Source organism: Amblyraja radiata, chromosome 7 (assembly GCF_010909765.2).
Source record: "Amblyraja radiata isolate CabotCenter1 chromosome 7, sAmbRad1.1.pri, whole genome shotgun sequence".
NCBI classification, from domain to species: Eukaryota; Metazoa; Chordata; class Chondrichthyes; order Rajiformes; family Rajidae; genus Amblyraja; species Amblyraja radiata.
The window spans coordinates 16163484-16184991 of record NC_045962.1 but is presented as its reverse complement, the minus strand read 5'-3'; the positions used below and the strand labels follow the sequence as shown (position 1 = coordinate 16184991).

The 21508-nt window shown below is 39.4% G+C and overlaps 2 protein-coding genes across 2 annotated transcripts in view; one reads left to right on the top strand and one right to left on the bottom strand.

Annotated features, from left to right (window-relative positions):
• mfsd6 (major facilitator superfamily domain containing 6) overlaps positions 1 to 4797 on the top strand; it is a 61697-nt gene extending 56900 nt beyond the window's left edge. Inside the window, exon 7 of the mRNA XM_033023761.1 lies at positions 1895 to 4797. Coding sequence (XP_032879652.1) covers positions 1895 to 2170 — 276 coding nt within the window. The 3' untranslated portion in view covers positions 2171 to 4797. The remainder of the gene's footprint in view (positions 1 to 1894) is intronic.
• Positions 4798 to 8528: 3731 nt separating this feature from the next.
• nemp2 (nuclear envelope integral membrane protein 2) overlaps positions 8529 to 21508 on the bottom strand; it is a 35321-nt gene continuing 22341 nt past the window's right edge. The window contains exons 6-9 of the mRNA XM_033023762.1: positions 17868 to 17970; positions 17489 to 17714; positions 13307 to 13477; positions 8529 to 9270 (exon numbers count right to left, since the gene is read on the bottom strand). Of these exons, the coding sequence (XP_032879653.1) occupies positions 9075 to 9270; positions 13307 to 13477; positions 17489 to 17714; positions 17868 to 17970 (696 nt within the window). The 3' untranslated portion in view covers positions 8529 to 9074. The remainder of the gene's footprint in view (positions 9271 to 13306; positions 13478 to 17488; positions 17715 to 17867; positions 17971 to 21508) is intronic.

Here is a 21508-nt window from a genome sequence, read left to right as displayed (position 1 = left end):
CTTTGAAAATATAGAGTTGTTTAAAATCGCAAAGTTTAGCCTTGTTGGAGATGTTGGTACTGCTGCTTCTCTATTTGGCAAGCCTGGAGTTGTTCAGCTGTAAATCTGATTGAAAACTGACAGCAATCCTATCTAAGAGATGCCATTGCGTCACAATGTGACACAGGAGGGAAGTGGAAAAGCTTTGCTACATCTGCTGAGTGGTCAGTAGGCAACTGGATGCCTCACATAAAGGCAACTTCCAGATCATTGGCAACATTTTTTTTCAGGTTACTTTACGACATAGCCATTTCACACATTTGATCTAAGCCAGCTCACAGAGAAAACACCCACTCCCGCACTATTTATTTCTGTAATCAATTCACCCCACACATTGCCATCAACTCCCCCAGGTTTCGTCTACTCATTTACCCTCCAGCAGCAATTGACATTGACCAATTAACCTGGCCAGAACTGCATGACTTTTAGACGTGGGAGGTCATCGAAACACACGCAAACCCATGCAGCCGCAGGGAGAAAGTACGAATCACACTCGGAGATCAGGTTTGAATCCTGGTTGCTGGAGAGAATGTAGCAACTTCACTGGCTGTGTGACTGTGCCACCCAGGGCTTACTCAGAAGGGACAAGGTTCCACTTACCACGTGGGTAGTCGGCTTGAGGACGCGACAGCTGCTCCACCTACAAGGCTATCTTCGCAGGTTTCAATTCCCCTTCCTGAATAACTTGAACAAAGAACAGCACAAAACCCACCCGGCGGTTTGGCATCCCATTCCTGCATTGTGCTGTCACAATCATCTTGTCCTCTTGGTAAGCCAATCAGGCAGAGCAGCTCCTGTCACTGATTGAAGGATGCTACACAGCGGATTATGTACAATACTTCACTGTGGCCTGGAGTTCATTGAAGAACTCCACCAACTTTTATACAATAATACGTAATGACCAGATTTGTCAATGTCCAATCCATTTTTCACACCTGTGGGGATGTAACTTTAAATTTTGCTCATTTCGAGTTCTCACTACAAATTTCTAGCAGAAAATATATTGGTCTGCACACACAATGGGTAGGTTCATAACAGATAGGAGCAGAATTAGGCCATTCAGCCCATCGTCTACTCTGCCATTCAATCATGGCTGATCCATCGGTCCCTCTCAACCCCATTCTCCTGCCTTCTCTCCATACTAATCAACTATGATAATGAATGGTCATCAGGGAAAATGCATTAAATGTTCTAATATATCTACAAACCTTTTTATTGTATGTTTTGGTGAATGAAAGCAAAATAAAAGAGGGCCCTGACAAACAATGTGGGGATTTTTACACTGATATAATTTTGTTTTGAGATGTAATGGGAGTGCCTTTAAGAATTCCTCTCAAATGGATTTGTTGATATAATTTTATGGGAGTAGTCAGAACAATTCAAATTTAATTACAGAGCCAACAAGAAAAGCAATTTACTTGTGACTCCCTTGCAGAGCCTTAGAGGAGAATTAGAATGGATGTGCACTGTCATTGTGACAAAATAACCACTGTAAAAGCTTCAATCCCACAGCAGAGGGCAATGCAGTGGGTGCACTGGTTCATAGCTTCTAAAATCTGCTGTTTGGTAGGCAGTAGATTTAACAAGAAAGCTGTTCAAATATAATAACCGTACATTCATATTGCATGAGGTTGCGATTGAAATTATGATTCATCTAACTGTACTTTAAGTACCAGTCATGTCAACATTTCATAAACTATAATAGCTAAACATATTAACTCAATGGGAGAGAACCTTGGTAAATATATATCTATCCGTTTATCTGCAATTTGAAATTGTCAGCTACAATATAAATTTATGTTTATATTTTCATTGCCAGCTACAATATAAATTTATGTTTATATTTTCATTGCAGGAGGCTAACGACACCCCAGTATCTCCGGACCCTTGGCCATTAGGAGTCTCAGCACAGTCTGAAACTTCATCTGCTGGCAGCAAGCAAGCAAAGACACAAGTCCCCGTCGCTACCTCTAATCTGGATGAGATGGACAGCACAAACCAAGAGAAAGGGGTCATCCAGCCAGAGGTGCCCAGGAACTTTATCCCCTTACCAGGAAATGGAAACCCAAATATTAGCCCAACTTCCCCTCACCAAACAAGTGCCCAACCAAGTCAGAAAGACGTTTCTTGATTAAGCTTAAGGATCACAAAGCACTTCATTTAACAGCAATGTATTCGGCCTTCTCTGGTGGACTTTAAAACGAAAACAAGGCAGAGGAAAAATGTTCGAGAATGTATTGTTTTCACAGTATGCCCTCATTATCGATACGCCACTAATGGCTAATAACGTATATTTCAGAAATGACAAGGTACTACCATGATTTATTTATGTATTTGGAATATTAATAGCAGATGCAAGTGCCTGTTCATATACAAAGGACATATGAAAGTCTATCCAAAATGCTCAATGTTTGCCTCAATTTTTTCAAAACCTGTATTGAGCTCTCACAATATATTAATTCAGGATGAAACAAGCATTGCACTTACAAACCAAGATGTCATTACAATAGACAAAACTGTGCACCCAGGAAACAAATTGTCACAGTGAAAGTTTTTATTTAAACATCTCATTCAGCTCTGAATGAAAATGTAAAAAAAAAAACTGGAGCCTATGTGAATGTCTTGCCATTTTGGAGCAGGGATGCTGCTTGGTGTTCAGAGTATATCTGTCAAAATGATTTTGGTTATCCCTTAAGTATGTGCCCGAGATGCTGATCAAAGGAAGCTGCCACCTTTTAACGAGCTAGGTAATATCTATATTTCAACCTAAACGATGGTAATATGGATTAGGAATACACCTGTGCCGTTTTTCACTTAAAATATTTAATGTATCATTTCAAAATTTCTAGTGTTCAGTTCTGGGTGCTCTGAATCCAATTTGCTGTTTAAATATTCTGAGGACAGTCATCTTCCAGTTTCAGTGGCAAGCTTAGGTTTAGAATTTTCTCTGGTATTTAATGAAGAATCAACAATAGGTGTAAGCTAGATATTTCAATTTAAAAGTTTGCCAAAACTAAAGCAGGCTACATCACCTGCTTCTCTCACACTCGGACACAAAGTAAATTGTGGAATTCTTTGCCACAGAAGGCTGTGGAGGCCAAGTCAGTGGATATTTTTAACGGAGATAGATAGATTTGTGATTAGTACGAGTGTCAGAGGTTATGGGGAGAGGCAGGAGAATGGGGTTCGGAGGGAGAGATGGATCAACCATGATTGAATGGCGGAGTAGACTTGATGGGCCAAATGGCCTAATTCTACTCCTATTCCTTATGACCTTAAATTACAAGTTAAACATTTCAAAAGATCCATTTATCTCTGAGGCAAAGAAAGAAGAAAAAAAAATAGCGGCCTGGATTTTGAAGTTGACAGCATTCAGACCTAGGACTCATTGCTGATATTGAGAGAATTTGTCCACAAAGATATGCTGTACACTTTTCAGACATTAGTTGCCTTCAGAAAAGGGATCCTTGAAATCCAGTGGCTGACTAGCCGAATCACATTACAATAATTCTCAAGAACAAAAAGGAAATATTTAACATTTTACAGTACTAAATAATGAAACATCATAAGAGGCAGACATTAAAATGTCATAAATAAACTTTATTGAAAAAATAAAATAAAAATTATTTATGATATTGATGAGAGAATTACAATTACAAATAATCTACAAAATCAGATATTGTATGGATGGGTTCACTAAGCAGTAACTGTGGTTTAATGTTCTCTTACTGACCATGAGACCTCATGCAACAATGCAGGCTAGTTTTTGATTATTTTACTGCAAGATCTCATTTTAAATTTTAATACTTAAAACTTTCATCAATTCAGTTAATTTCCTTGATTACACAGCACCTGGAGTGAAATATGACACAAATTTAGTGATTTTTACATTAACAATATTCAGACACGCATATCTTTTCACTGTCAGTTTTCCAATGCAAGGCAAGTGGAATCGTGCCACAAAATTTAGGCCATTAACATTGAGTTGCAAATTATGCACAGGTTACTCCATAACACAAAGATTCCGTTTCTAAAGTTTGCATCTCTTTGTTTATATTACCTAAAAGGAATTGGAAATTTCATAGGCAAATATCTTGGAATACAACTTTATCATAAAATCTCAGCAGTATTTTCTGCATATTGCTAAAGGGAAGTAGATTTGAGTTTGAAAATAACTCTTAAAAGGAGCAATGAGTCAAAATACAAACAGTATAGTCTTGGTGGTGGGGAGGGCTGCAGGGAGATTCAATATGAAGGCAACTTGAATGTAAGAGAGGGACTTAGATGACAAAGGAACTCAAATGTAATAATTGATAGCAGGTAGTCACGCACATCTAGGAAATTAATGCAAGGGATATCTGAAGAATGTTTTACGCCAGAAGGATTAAAAAAAAACTGAACAATTTCATGCTCATGGTTTGAAACCTCCTTCCTTTCAATAAATGGGCTTCAAATCATAGCGAATTGCAATCTGAATGTTTGAATGGGCAGTAATGTGGATTGACTCATTATTGCACAGATATAGATAGGATATTGCATTTGTACAATTTGTAAAATAGTTAGTGCCTTCTGTCTATTTAATTAACACAGTATGTAAAAAAAAACTAATTGATTTTGTAGTGGCTTTTTGCGTGTTGATATTTTGTGATTGTTTCTGTAGAATTATAAACTTATTAAATTGTACAGCAATTGTGTTAGTGCTGAGAAAACAAAATTGTTAAATTGATAATTTTATTAATAAAATGCTGTATCAAATTATGAGATTGCTTTTTATTTTAAAAAAATAGTTAATTTGCCATTTCTAACAAGACTGAAAAACATTGATGGTGAAGAATTTTGTTAATATTGTTTTTGAGACAAACCCTAAATGAAAACCCAATCCAATCATGCAATCAGGATGAAACAAGCTAAAATTGCAGAGTTATATTAAGGCAAGATGTGGACATAAGGAACTGCAGATGCTGTAATCCTGTGTAGAACTGCAGATGCTGTAATCTTGCGTAGAACAGACAATGCTGCAGCAACTTAGCGAGTCAGGCAGCATCTCCAGGGGACATGAATAGGTGGCGTTTCTGGTCGGGATCCAGCCAAAGGGTGAAGTCTGACTCGCTGAGTTACTCCAGCACTTTGTGTTGGTATCAAGACAAGCTTTGAAATCATGGGGCATTGATCTTAACATTTATTTGATGATTACATTGGGAAGTAACTTTAAAAAAATTCCTTGAGTTGGTAAGCTTTAGGCCATTACGATCAACAAGCAATGCTGTATTGGTAACAGTAATCTTTAGTCCACCCACTGGAGGGAGCTGTCATCTCAAATGTTTCACACAAATGTGTGCTCTTCCCAAAGGTAGGAAGATGATCCAGTTAAATACAACAATCCTGACAAGACAACCACTTCACCTCATTATTCAGCAAATAAATCTTCACAAGCTTAATGGATCATATTTTGACTCATGAATAATAGATTTTATCTATGGAAACAGCTGATGTTAACAATGCCATTTAAAAAAAAACATAATTCTCCATTCTTCATTAGTCTCCAATGGTCTTGCATATTAAACATTAATAATCATAACTTTCATGAAAGTCAGATCCATATGAAGAATAACATAATTAACAATACATTTTCAAAAATGAGAGTGTTTTTAGATTCATGAACTCCAAAGAATTCACAACTTTATTTTTGACCTAAAACAAAATATTTAAAACAAGTAATCTGGTGTTTGTATTAAATGTAGTCTGCTATTTGAGATTTTTAGTTGAATTTCACTAAAACTAGCTGAAGGAGAAAGAACATGGTCTAAACTCTCTTTATGTGATGTGGCGTATTTAAACTTTCAGCAGGCTTTCCACAAGAACCTGTACAAGGGGTTCAGTCAATAACAATACAGCACGTGGAATGGGTGTTTGGACTGAGAATTGGATGCTAGTTTGGACTGAGAATTGGTTTGACAATTGATCTTACAGAGATGTATAAAATCATGAGGGGAATACATCAGGTAGATGCACAGAGTCCCTCGCCCAGAGTAGGGGAACTGAGGACCAGAGGACAGAGGTTTAAGGTGATGGGGAAAAGATTTAATAGGAATCTGAGGGGTAACTGTTTCACACAAAGGGTGGTGGGTGTATGGAACAAGCTGCCAGAGGAAGTAGTTGAGGCTGGGACTATCCCAAAGTTTAAGAAACAGTTAGACAGTTACATGGATAGGACAGGTACGGAGGGATATGGACCAAATGCGGGCAGGTGGGACTAGTGTAGCTGGGACATGTTGGCCGATGTGGGCGAGTTGGGCCAAAAGGCCTGTTTCAAAACTATCACTCAAGGACAAAAAGCACAGTGTGAATAAATATGTACATGTGCCTGGACCCCAGCTGTTCATAATTTATATCAACAACTTGACTGAGGGGATCAAAAGTAATATTTCCAAAATTCCTGATATTATAAAACTAGTTGTGATTGTGAGTTTGGAGAAGGATATATGGACAAACTAAATGAGTTGGCAAGATCTTGGCTACAAAATACAGTGTGGAAAACAGGGCTTCAACATTGGTGCACAGAAGAACAGAATATTTCGAAATGGTAATATTGAGAAACGTACGAGGGGATATGGGAACACAGGCTATTGAGAGAACACATGCAGATACAGCAAGCAATTGGAAAAGCAAATCGTTTGTTGGCCTTCATTACCAAGAGGATTTGAGTATTTAAGTCAATTTGTCTTGCTGAAATTAAACAGTTTCAAATTCTATAGTGTTGGTCTCTAACCTTAAAATGTATATGAATGGCAGAGAGGGAACACAAGGAAGATTCACCAGACTAGTTCCTTGGCTGGCAGATTTGCCATATGAGGAGATAGGAGCCTGTATTCTATACTGCCGAAAATATGAGAGATAATCTCACTAAAACTTAAAGGATAGTTCTTGCATTGTTCAACAGGTTGGATACAGGGAGAAAGACTTCCCCCCCATTGGAAGATTCTGGAATCAGGGATTAGGACAGGGATGAGGACTTACTTCACACGGAGGTTGGCAAATCTTTGGATATCAACCCGAGAAGCCCCTGATGTTATCAGTTATTGAATTCAATCAGAGAATGGTAGATTTCTGAAGATATGGGGATATGGGACTGCAGAAAAATGGAACTGAAATAGATGTTCATCCATGGTTTTGATGAATGGTGGAGCCAGCTTGCAGAGCCAGATAGAGACCATTCCTAATTCTTATGTCCTTGCCTTTGAGGAAGCTAAATAACAAAGCATTTTAATTTATTGTGTATGTTGGATTTTCAAAATATATGTCTCAAATCCAAAGATTATGTAATACACATTGTATTCCTGTTCATTTACTTCGCAATGTTGTGTGCAAAATCATTTCTCTGAGAATAAGAAGGTAAAATGGCAGCAAGGCACATAAATGACTGCCATTTCAAACTGGAATTTGAATTTAACTTTGAATTTTTGAATTATAATTGTGCAAGACATTTCCAGATGATATTCCACTTCATTTTATGCACACATTTTGATTCTAAAATAAAGATAAAACTCGATCAGGCTGACCACCAATTTTTCATTGTCCTACCTGTGTATCAAGACATTTCTCAACTCAGTCCGAAATGGCTGACCCCTTATTCTGATTCCGTTCTAGATTCAAAAATACCTTTAAACAACATAATCTTTACTTAATTTTCTAATAATTTAGTCGAAATTTACTTTCATCTAATAAATCCCTTTTTAGCACAGCTTTAATCATAGCACTGGGATTTAGAACTTGATCTAACCGTGATTGCATTGTTATTAAAATAATAAAAATAAGACAAAAAATTGCTATCTGAATGGAATGCAAGATAAAAATGGTGTCCAAATGAAATGAATCGTAAAATTGTGAACATCTGGAAATTTCTTGAACAGATATTAATCAAATATTCAAATTGAATACTCCAAGTTAGGTTTAAAATTCAATCCATTCGGACTAAGTACCGGCAACTCTCTCTCGAGGGGAAATTCTTTTGATTTACCCTGAAATAAAAGAGCAGGAATACAATGTGCTTCACGTAATCTTGGGCATCCGAGATATCTGCACAAATACATGACTAATCCTCATGTTTAAATACCAAAAGGAACCTGCAAATTCTAATCTCTTCTTTAAAAAAATAAGGAAATCAGAGAAGGAAACAATATTCATAATGGAATGATATGTTCTCCTTGGATCATATTTCATGATTGCTGAAATGGCTTGCACATCTCAATCACATTATTGATGACAAGAATCCATTTATCCCACCAACTCAGGGCAGGGTTGATGGAAATGCTGATAGTACCCAATCGATTAAGGCTGCCCTACAATTAACTAGCTGGAGGCTGGTGAAAGGAGTAGCAGAACACTGGTCTTGTTTTGTCAAAGTCTGTGCTCAAAGCAGAGGCTCTCGCTGCAACAAAGCAGAGCCACTGCCCTGATAGGTGTTGTAATGGGAACGACTATAAGCACTGGGACTTGCTGATCTTCACTACAAGTAATGGACACAGAAGCATCACCTGTGGTGACCAGAATCAGGGCCTTCAAGACCTCAGAATTCGATTAGATACTTGCGACAAACCAGTTATCTTTCAATAGGACAGAAGAGAAATCCACTAGGTGAATTACACATTCACAAATCATACTGTAATAAGATAAATATGAGAGGCACCCGAGCATACAAATGAATGTCTGCAACCTGGCTAAGGGCTGGGATATTTTTTTTTCCCCTTAAGTCATTGGTTGACCAAAAAAAAAATGCAACTTCAATAATAGGGTCAGTGCTAACCAGAGCCACATGCATTAGTGCAAATTATTTTTCCAAAAAGAAAACACAAACTCATATACCACGTACAGATTCACTGATCATCTCATTTCCTTGGTCTCAGTCTATTTTTGTGCATCCGCGTGTAAGAAATAACCAGACCAGAGAATTCCATGTAGACTTATTTGGTGCATTAGTCAATCTCTGTTTGGAATGATGACTCAGAAAATCCATTCAGAAGCAAGTGAAGCATGAATTAATATACAGTCTCATCCACTTCGTGACTTTCGCCTGCAGCCATCACCTCACCGTTCTGCACGACTGAGCCGTTCTCGTCTTCTGATGCAAACAGTTGGGCTTCCAAGAAAGAGCCCCCAATTCCATAATGTTGGTCATGCATCCACACCTCCTCGTGTGTGAGATGTGATGCTCCCAGGATAAAGTCTGCAAGTCTAGAAATTAGAATAAAGGAGAAAATGTAAAGAAGTCTGCACCAGCCCCAGTGGATCCAGGGAAAGAGAATTCCCCAACCAGTGGGCCAGAAATTTCAAATTAGCCTTCCATCAGGCAAGGAAAAGAAGCAAGGCATACATCCATTCAATACCAGCACATCCCAAGTAAATTGTAGGTCTGGCAAAATAGAACCATGAAAACTGCAGGAATAGCACCTCATATTTCACTTGGGTAGCTTTACAACCCAATGTTATGAACATTGAATTCTCCAATTTAAGGTAACTAAGCTACTTACAACCCCCCCCCCCCCCCCCCCCCCCCCCACCCCCCACTTCCCTGTGCCTCACCTAAGTTTGCATCCAAATACCAACTGTATTCTACATGATTACTATGCACTCATTTGTCAGCACCTGTAGCGAGTATAGAAGTTGGGAGGTGATGTTGCAGTTATATAAGATGTTGGTGAGGGCACATTTAGAGTGTTGTTTTCAGTCCTGGGCATCATGTGATAGGAAATAAGTTGTCAAGCTGGAAAGGGTGAAGATTAACGAGGATGTTGTTAGGACTCAATGGGGGGGGGGGGGGGGGGAGGGGGAGGAGAGAGACGGGAAGACAGACACACACACACACACACACACACACGCACGCTTGCCCAGAGTAGGGGAATCGAGAACCAGAGAACATAGGTTTACGATGTACAGGAAAAGGTTTAATGGGGACCTGAGGGGCAACTTTTTCACACAAAGAGTGATGGGTGTATGGAACGAGCTGCCGGAGGAGGCAGTTGAGACGGGTACTATCACAACGTTTAAGAACAATTTAGACAGGTACATGGACTGGGCAGGTTTAGAGGGATAGGGGCCAAACGCAGCCAGGTTGAAATAGTGTAGATGGGACATATTGGTTGGTGTGCACAAGTTGGGCTGAAGAGCCTGTTGACTAGGATTACTAGGACTAAGATTCTGTGACCAGGCCAGCAACAATAGTAGATCACTTTTGTAAACCATTTTCACTGAAAATGTGTTTTATTTACACAATATTTACACAATATGCGAGCCAGTTACTTATCTTCCCATTTCAAATGATTATAGGCTACACTTCGAACATTACGGAATCAGTTTCAGGTTCATGATGTGCAGTGAATAAGGTTTAATATCTTCCGACAGCAAATGGAAATACAACAGCCTTAGGAAATGTCTAGTTCGAGATATATGAATACTTCCAATTTACTTCCCCTCAAATTACAATTTACAGAAAATGTAATCGAAGGCCAGGACTTAGGAGCACAATTTAAAATCTTAACTAGATTTAAAATCTGAGTCTGAGAACAAAATATATTTTTTTAATTCTATATTATGAAATCTGTTTTTGTTCTTTGGATAAGCCAAGGGCTTCACAGATAAATCAATAGCTTTGTTTATCTGTGAAACTGTTATTGTGAAATTAAATATAGTGCCTAATTTATGAACAGAAACATCACACAAATAGAAATAAAGCATGTTCACTGCAGATCATGAACCTGAAACTGATTCCGTAATGTTCGAATTGGTTAGTAATGTGGTACCAGGACACCTCTCCCTTCAAGTCAGCAAGATGAAGGAGTTTGTCATTGACTTCAGGAAACTTGGGGGTGGGGGGGGTACACTAAAGCTGCTCTGATTAATTTTTTTTTTTTTAATCACGAGTGATTGGGATGTCAGGACTTTCATATGAAGAAAGACTGGATAGACTCGGCTTGTACTCGCTAGAATTTAGGAGATTGAGGGGGGATCTTATAGAAACTTACAAAATTCTTAAGGGGTTGGACAGGCTAAATGCAGGAAGATTGTTCCCGATGTTGGGGGAAGTCCAGGACAAGGGGTCACAGTTTAAGGATAAAGGGGAAATCCTTTGGGACCGAGATGAGAAAAGCATTTTTCACACAGAGAGTGGTGGATCTCTGGAACTCCCTGCCACAGAAGGTAGTTGAGGCCAGTTCATTGGCTATATTTAAGAGGGAGTTAGATGTGGCCCTTGTGGCTAAAGGCATCAGGGGGTATGGAGAGAAGGCAGGTACAGGGTACTGAGTTGGATGATCAGCCATGATCATATTGAATGGCGGTGCAGGCTCGAAGGGCCGAATGGCCTACTCCTGCACCTATTTTCTATGAATCTATCTATGAATCTATTACATTTCTAAACTTTCTCTTCTCTAAAGCTAGTACTAGAATAGGATGGTACAATAATTCATTGCTTTGTAAATACATGTTTAGTAACTTTTCAGCCAGTCTATCCAGTAAAGCTAAGCAAAAACTTAAAGTTAACCAGTTTTGGACCAAATAACTAAGATAATAATTGGGACTAAAACTGATCATTGATGAACTTGAAACTTTTGACATTGATCTGAAGAAACATGTAGTCGGGATGACCACCAATGTCATTAAGCTCGGTCAAAACTCAGGCATTTTCCAGTGATTGTGTCATTCGCATGACATTCACTTAGTATGTTGGTATGTTGTACAAGTGGCCACATAACATGTCTGCTTCTGGTGATGAAGATGAGAATGAAGAGGGTAACATCTATGAACAAGAGAAGATTGAGAATTCCGATGATGAGAACGAAGGCATTGATGACTCCATGTGGGTTAAAGCTCAATCCGTGGTGCAAATGTTTAACCTGTCGACAATATTGATGAATTGGTTCGAAAAAATCCAAAAAATAAAATCACTGCGTTTTTCCACAAATCACCCATGAGAGATGATTTACTGCAAAATCTAGTCAAACGTGAAAAAGGAAATGAAATTGCATTGAATCGTGATTGCAAAACACATTGGAATTGAATGCTGGCTATGCTGAAGCAGTTTTGGAAACGAAAGATGTCATACCAACAGTGTCTAGTGAGCTTTCATCCAGCCATCTTTTCCCATCTGAAACTGAATAGCAATTGGCATCCGAGTTAGCGGAAAGTATGGACTTGTTTGAAATGAGCGTCCTCGCCCTTGGACAAGGTGACTGCAACTTAGTCAAAGCTGACAAAATATTTGATTTCGTGCTGACCAACCTGGAGCAGCAAATTGGAGATATCAGCAGAAAACTGTAGGAAGCTGATCGCGCCAGGATTGAGCAGAGAAGAAACCCGGGCATTTCACAACTCCTCAGGCACTTGTTTGATCCAATGGATTAGGACTCTGCCTGGAACCCCCGACTTGCGTACCCACCAACAAATGATCTTGCCAAAATGGCAAGAGATGTTTACATGCTGCTGTTCTCAAAGACGATTAATTATTTGATGACAATGGTGAAGATGATAATGATCAAGCTGAGCCCACTGCGAAGCAGAGTAAATCAGAAGAGCTCAATGCCATTCTCTCCAGAAAGAATGTCAAGATGCCGAAGCCAATGGAGTCATATTGAAAACCGTAAAACATTTTGAAGATATTGAAGCAAGAAATGGCTGCCCTGGAAAGCAAGTCAAAATGCCCAAGCCAAGAAAGAATGAGTTTTAATTTGAAAAGGGGCAAAGTGATTAATCAATAATGAATCACTTTTTCAAAATTAATCAATCAATCAGTTAGTTAATCAGAAAGCAGCCCTAGTGTATACAGCCCATTCGGTATCAATGCTGCTTTAGTGGAGATGGTCGAGTGTTTTAGATTCCCAAGTGTAAATATCACCAACACAGACATAGACAGACATCGACAGACACAGGCACACACAAAGGCTCTCACACTGACACACACACACACACACACACAGACGCGCACACACACACAGACATACACACAGACATGCACACAGAATCATTGTAAATGTTTCAGATATATTCTTCCCCAACAAGCGAATACAGAGGCTGGAGGTAGCTTAGCTGCATAGCATTAAAACATCAGAGCACAGAGATAAACCTGAGGTCTGTTGGAATGTATAATTTACCCAATACTTTCCCTATCATGGTTAAAAATACATCACAACCGTAACCACAGTTTGTACAGTATGTAACAACGGATATTGTGTGGTAATGGGGTAAGGGTCAGTGGCAATGATACTGCCTCACTTACCTTTTTGGGGTACTGATTTTTGCTATCATTTCCCATGTAGGAAAATCCTGACTCCTACAACAGAGGCGAAGTTCCTCAAGAGCCTTCTTGGTCTCCATTTCAGTCTGTTCTCTGTATTCCTCTTCAGTAATGAAATTAATTTGTGGCTTTTTAATAAACCGTTTAATATTTCTGTAATTGAAAACAAAGCATTGAAGGTAAAGTACACAATGAATTTTGTGTTTTTAATGTTCAGTTTAGTTTATTGTCCCTTCTACCGAGGTTCAGTGAGAAGCTTTTGTTACGTGCTTGCCAGTCAGCGGAAAGACAATACATGATTACAAACGAGCAATTTATAGTGTGATAATACATAAGGGAATAACATTTAGTACAAGGTAAAGCCAGCAAAGTCCGATCAAAGATAGTCTGAGGATCACCAATGAGGTAGATAGTAGTTCAGCATTGCTCTCTGGTTGTGGTAGGATGATTCAGTTGTCTGATAACAGCTGGGAAGAAACTGTCCCTGAATCTGGAGGTGTGCGTTTTCATACTTCTACACCTTTTGCCCGATGGGAGAGGGGAGAAGGGGAAGTGGCCAGGGTGAGACCCATCCTTGATTATGCTGCTAGCCTTGCCGAGGCAGCGTGAGGTATAAATGGAGGCAAGAATCCAAGGATCTTCTTAACCTGACAGCCTTGTTCACAATATTCCCTCTCATGTGCTGGAGCTCTACGCTTGACACTGTAGTTCTGACACCAGTTATCGATGTGATGTTGGTGGTGTCCAGTCTGTCAATTGGCCAGTGGCTTTGGCTTCTTTCACCAACTTTATGCTTCTGCAAAATGTTGGTATTTAATCTGTGGTAAGCAGGTCATCAAATAGGTCAGAGCATCAAATTCAAGATTCAAAACTAAAGGAATGGATATTTTAACATCACCTTACTTTCAATCACACAAACATGTGAAATACTGCACTCTACTTCAAACCTCGTTATAAGGAATATAGGTACAAACTTGTAAAGTAACTTCATTTTGTTGCAGAAGATTAAAATTACTTAAAACAAGTGGCTCATCTGTAGTTACAAATGCTCAACTGAATCAATTGTGTAATTGTATAGCTGGTAGAGTCACCGTCTCACAGTATCAGAGAACCAGGTTCAATCCTGATCTCGGGTCCTATCTATATGGAGTTTGCAGGTTTTCCACATGACTGCATAGGTCTCCCCCGAGTGCTCTAGTTTCCTCCCAGGTCCCAAATACTTGCAGGTTTAAAGATTAACTGTCTGTTGTAAGTTCCCTCCACTATGTAGCTAAGTGGTAGAAACTGGGTGGACATTATGAGTATGTGGGGATAATGCAATGGGATTGTGTACAGCTAATGGTTGTCATGGACTGACCTAAGCGCCTTGAGTATTAGAAAGGCGCTATATAAATCCCATCCATTATTATTATTAAAGGGCTTTTTCCATGCTATATGTCCCAATTACTCTAAATATTCAACTTTTATCCGGATGGTCTCTTGGCAAAACCATTCAATGCAGTTTAACCAGTTAACCAATTAATGCTTTTACTTAAAGTATATAAATCTCAGAAATCAAAACATGCAAGGATGTTTAAGATCATAAACCTCCATCAAGATTGTGCATAAGTTACCAATATATTTTACTTCATTATGAAGAGTACAGAATTATGAGTCATCAGGAATAAGTAGTGCAGATACACATATTTGTACATAGGCTTTCTGAAAGCACTCTGCCTTCCCAAATGCACAGCAAAGTTATCGTTCAAGTCTAAGCATTGAGATGTTTCATTTCTACATGGCTTGGTTTCCAGGTCAAACGCCATCCACTGGTGGCGTGATGTACACAGAGGCAGGAAATGTTGATGCTGATAGTTTCCCTCTATTACAGTCTCGTGTGAGTATTGAGTAACATTGTGGTGGTTTACAGAAATGTAAACAAGCCAACTTTAGGTGCAGGATGCAAGCAGCAGGATTGAAGCTAGCTAGGAATAAGCCTTAAATTTCCTTGATGCCAACCAGGCATCAACAAAATATGAATTTAATTCAAATTATGCATATAGATTTTGTTTGTGCTTTGGTTTTAAAGCATCCTAACAAAAACCAGTGTAGGCAAACTCGGCATGGATTTCTTTCACCAATTTTATTTGTTGGGCGAGGGGTTGGTGGCAAAATGGGGTAAGGAGAAAGCACCGTAGACACAATTTAAGGGAGAAACTCAGCGGGACAGGCAGCAGTCTGAAGAAGGGTTTCGACCCGAAACGTTGCCCATTCCTTTTCTCCAGAGATGCTGTCAGATGCACTAATTAAAAAAAACATTAGTGCTGTCAGTCTGCACTAATTAAAAAAACATTTATCGAGCATCCATACACTTTGTAGAGATGCAGTTCAAATGGGTAGGTGCAAGACAACAGTAATCCTGAGAACAGTAAATCTAAACAAATTAACCTGAATCATTCCAAACAACATATTATCTGCCCAGCTACATTTCTACATTCATACAATGTGTCAACCTTTTGAACCCTCATTTGCTTTTTCAGCCCGATGTGAAGGATGCCACACAATCTTTTGAAGTGGAGCGAGAAAATAATGTTCAATATTATAACAAATGTTTAATCTCCCCCCTCGACTCTGTCCAAGGTCCCTGACAGTCTTTCCAGGTGAGGTAGAGGTTCACTTGCACCTCTTCCATCCTCATCTACTGTATCCGCTGTTCCAGGTGTCGACTCCTATATATTTGCGAGACCAAGCGCAGCCTCGGCGATCATTTTGCTGCACACCACCTCCGTCAGTCCGCCTAAACCCACCTGGTCGCCTGGTTGCTAAACACTTAAACTCCCCTTCCATTCCCATACTGACCTTTCTGTCCTGGGCCTCCTCCATTGTCAGAGTGAGGCCCAGCCCACATTAGAGGAACAGCACCTCATATTTCGCTTGAGCAGCTTAAACCCAAGCGGTATTAATATTGATTTCTCTAACTTCAGGTAACCCTTGCTTTCCCTCTCTCTCCATCCCTCCCACTTCCGAGTTCTCTGTCCAGTCCTACTGCCGACTACAGTTTACCTGTTTGCTTTGTTGTTACCTTCTCCCAGCTAACAATCATCTATTCTACATTTTTCTTGATCTCGATGCCTTGTTCTGTTTTCACACCTTACACTTCATTCTCTATGTATCTCCCTCTCCACTGACATCAGCCTGACGAAGGGTCTCAACCCAAAACGTCACCCATTCCTTCTCTCCAGAGATGCTGCCTGTCCCGCTGAGTTACTCCAGCATTTTGTGTCTCTCGGTTCAACCCCAAACCATTTGATTGTCACATAATATTATTGTAACCTCCTGGCTGTTTGCAGAGCTTGCTCTGCCCAAATTGGTTGTACTTTGTTTATTGTTACTAGAATAGATTGTAATTCAAAATAATTTAATTGGTGATTAAGCTTCTTCACATCTTTAAATCACAAACTTATACAGGAGCATTCCAGTACAATCATGCAAGCACCAAATTTGTTTGAAAACTCACCTCCATGTTCTGGGTAGAAGCAAGGAACTGCAGATGCTGGTTTACACAAAAGGACACAAAGTGCTGCAGTAACTCAGCGGAGCAGGCAGCGTCTCTGGAGAACATGGAAGCTCTATAGATGGTGCCTTACCTGCTAAGTTACTCCAGCACTTTGTGTCCTTCCATGTTCTGGAATTTCTCTGGGCATTACAACTGTTTCTACACTGGATATATCTTGAATAAAGAATAGCTAATTTCGGCTGGTTAAAAATTAAACTTGGAAGCCTGATTTTAAGGACAGTTTGGTTTACAAAATATGAATGTATAAACATGGCGTCATGATTAACATACCCTAATAACATCTCTTTTTCAATTACTTCCCATGAAAATGTTAGTTCTTATAGAACTGCAGAATAAATTATGGAAAAGGAAAAAATACGAAAGTATCGTCTGGCAATATAAATAACAAACATAAAATCCCAAAAGAATATTCAGGAATAACGTATTGAGTTTCCTGAATAATCCAAGTCTGAAGAAGAGTCTCGACCCGAAACATCACCCATTCTTTTTCTCCGGAGATGCTGCCTGTCCCACTGAGTTACTCCAGCTTTATGCATCTATCTTGAGTTTTCTAGTGTTAGAACTAGCTTATTTGTAATATTTCTTATGCAATAAAGTCAAATACTCACCTGTAAATGTAGCAGATCAAGTTAACTGGATGGTGGATGTTGTTTGCGCATAGGAGAATAACTATCACAGTGTAAGCACATTGACTGAATGTCACACCACGGTATATCATCAGCAATGCTATCAGCTGTAAAGTCCATGTGAGCAGATTTATGCTCAGTTCATCCGACAATGGCCCGTGCTTATAGCATATAATATAGCTAATGCAACCAAGTATAAAAATATAACCTGTTTTGGAGGTAAAAGAGGGAAATAAATGAGACATTGACAAACTTGCATCTAAGTGTTTGACCTGATATAAACATGAAATATGTCACAATTAGCACCAAAACTAATTAATGGTTGATCGACAATAATCAAGAATAACATAATTTGGCTTACCAACAAAGAATTTCCGATATAGCGATAAGTTTAAAACACTTAAATAAATTGCGAGCAATGAGACTGGACCACTTCCAGCCATTAGAAAGAAGAATGTCCTGGTCTACAAAAAAAACAATAATATTATATTAAATGGTTGACATTTACAGGAAAGGAACAGCTGATGTGTTACTATGTCCCGTTTTGTATCTTCACCTCATGTGCATGTTCTTTATGCCTTTACACATAGGGTAAGTCAGGCAGGATTAGAAATAAACCAATTTGACATGACGTTAATTATTGCTAATATCCACTTAAAAATTAAGCACAAATTAAAGAATTCCAAAATTATTTTCAAAACATGAGAATGCTGTGGATTCAATAAGTTGCTCTCATCCTCTCACTTTCCCTCAGATTCGCTCACCCTCTTTGTTATGCATGTCTAGGCTTCCACCTCCCTGAAATCTGGCCTTGTATTTTTCTTTAAGTATCTCTCTCCTCCCAATACCTTAATTTCTCAAATACCTTTACCGGAAAATTCCTATAATAGCTAAACATCAAGAAAATGCACATTTAAAGAAATGAAAACAAAGAGGTTGCAAATAGACACAGATTATGGTCCACATGAAATAAAAAGTCAGAGTTACAGCTTCAATTACATTTACAATTACAATTCTATTTATGACATTTTGCTTGAATAAACAATTTCTTAAAATTATGACCAAAACTGCGAGATTGGGATCTTTTATAACCAAGGATGAGCATTTCCCCGTCAATTACATTTTAATTTCATGAAAACACCAGATGATAAAGCAGATAGCACTGCAAGGATATAGCACCTTCAGTACCACCATGCTTTACAGGAAAGTGTTTGCATACAAAATATTCAAAGTCAAAACCCCAGCAAAGGCGATTTTCTGGTTGATTGAAGTGTGCTTTGAAATATTTTTGCCTTTAATAAATCTTTTTTTTTGGTTCTTTAGACTTTGCAAACTATGTCAATTTCCTTTTGGTCTCAGACGACGTTGTCTATATGAAATTACCTATTGTAAACTGGCATCAAATGTTCCTTTAACATTTCAATAGGAAGGTTTTAACCTCATGGTTGTTCAGTTACATAAATCATCAAACTGATTGATTAGAGGCAAAAAGTACTAATCAGGCTGCGATTAAATAAAATATATTGATTCACAGAAATTATTCAGATATATAAATTTTTGCTGTAAAATACATTTACACATCCTGCATGGTCCTCAAATTACTGAGATTTTATTTTTAAATCTCCACTAGTGATTAAACAAAATCATACAGGTGCTGCAATGGGACAATGGCTATTTTTGCAACTGTGTTTTCTGCTTTGTCTCATTTGAACAAAGACACGACAAATGAAGAAAAGACAAAGTGCTGAAGTAACTCAGCGGGTCAGGCAGCATCTCTGGAGAGCATGCTTTAGGCAGTATTTCAGGTCGGGATCCATCTTCAGGCTGATTGAGTCTGAAGGAGGTTCCTGACCCGAATCATCACCTATTGATGTTCTCCAGAGATGCTACCTGGCCCCCATCATTTACTCCAGCACTTGTGCCTTTAATTGTAAACCAGCATCTCTAGCATCTGTAGTTCCTCACATCTACACATAGCAACATTCCCCACATTTCAACATACCAACAGATAATAATCCTCCTTTATATTAAGTAAGCTGGTTATTGGTGAGGCCAGAAACAATGGTTATAACCTCAAAACAAGAGATCAGTTGTTCCTGATCAACATCAGATAGCAGTGCTTCATACAAGGGGAACTGGGAATATGGGGCTATGACCCAAATAAGCTTTTAACACTAATAATGGAACAAGCATAGAACTAAAGCTATTAAATTTGTATGGGTACAGAGTAAGAGAAGTAAATGAACCTTGAACTCGTTGAATGGCAAAAGAGGTTGAGAGGCTAATGGGCAATTTCAGTTCCTTTATGCTCAACAGATCTGCACACAAAAACAAATTAAAATACTCTATTTTTTTCAGTGTATTAATCGTTGAACACATTCAATATTACTTTGCTCACCACCCACATATCCATCACATTCTCCTGTGACTGTCCCTAGAAGAGGTTTGGAAATCAAATGAGAGAGACTGAGAGGGGGGGAGAGGGCGGGAGTTGGAGGGCGAGATAGATTATTTTTTTAAAGTGAGCTCTACTTCCTCAGTGTCCCAAAGATTAATCATTGCCTCCACATCCACTCTTTGATACCTCTCAATATCTTTTGCATTTAATTTGAATCCCTTCTCATTCTATTAAACTCCAGCAGATATAAATCTGGCCAGCAACAAACATTTCCCAGAAGACAACCTGCCATTGTAGGTGTAGGAAGGAACTGCAAATGCAGGTTTAAACCAAAGATAGGCACAAAATGCTGGAGTAACTCAGCGGGACAGGCAGCATCTCTGGAGAGAAGGAATGGGTGACGTTTCGGGTCGAGAAGCGTCTCGACCTGAAACGTCACCCATTCCCTTTTTCTAGAGATGCTGCCTGTCCCGCTCAGTTACTCCAGCATTTTGTGTCTATCATTAGTAGAAGGTCTCTTGTCTCTAAGACAAGGAGTTCTGTACTTTAGCCACATATCAGCCCTTGAGCATGTAACTGTACTGTGTTCCTTTTCTTGGCTGGATGCTCATCACACCCTTCTTCAGTCTCGACCCAAAACATCACCCATTCCTTCTCTCCAGAGATGCTGCCTGTCCCGCTAAGTTACTCCAGCATTTTATGTCTTTCTGCCATCGTAGGTACCAGTCTAATCGACCTTCTTTAAAATACTTTTCATGCATACACAATTCCAACAATCTGGCCTGCTAGGTCTCTCCGAGTCTTGCTGGTGTTGCATTGTGAAACGTGGCAAACTCCTGGGTGTCATTCCCATTCATTCCCCGTAACACTTTGGGTTCACTTTTTTTAGTATTACAAGGCAGTAAAATAAATTTTCTGGTGAAGCTGGTGAGATGAAAGGGAGTGCAGGAACTCAGACCCAGTTGACTTAAAAGGGAATGTGTGGCCCTAGGCCACTGTGGGTTGAATGAAATCGCAGGAACTTGAAGGTAATGCCCTGATGGTCATATGATTGACCGCCAGCAACCACAACCATCTTCCTTTAATGGATGGGATTTATATAGCGCCTTTCTAATACTCAAGTCGCTTTACATCGCATTATTCATTCACTCCTCAGTCACACTCGGTGGTGGTAAGCTACTTCTGTAGCCACAGCTGCCCTGGGACAGACTGACGGAAGCGTGGCTGCCAATCTGCGCCTACGGCCCCTCCGACCACCACCAATCACTCACACACATTCACACACATTCACACACAGGCAAAGGTGGGTGAAGTGTCTTGCCCAAGGACACAACGACAGTATGCACTCCAAGCGGGATTCGAACCGGCTACCTTCCGGTTGCCAGCCGAACACTTAGCCCATTGTGCCATCTGTCGTTCCTTTGTGCAAGGTGTTTTCCCTTTGATGCTAATTAAGTTCAATTTAACCAGGGATCCACTTTCTGCCTTTGTGTTAAGAGCAGTCACTCACCTGCACTCTGCTCTTTGGTCCATGTTTAGTTTTGTTTCATTTAGAGATACAGAGCGGAAACAGGCCCTTCGGCCCACCGAGTCCGCGCCGACCA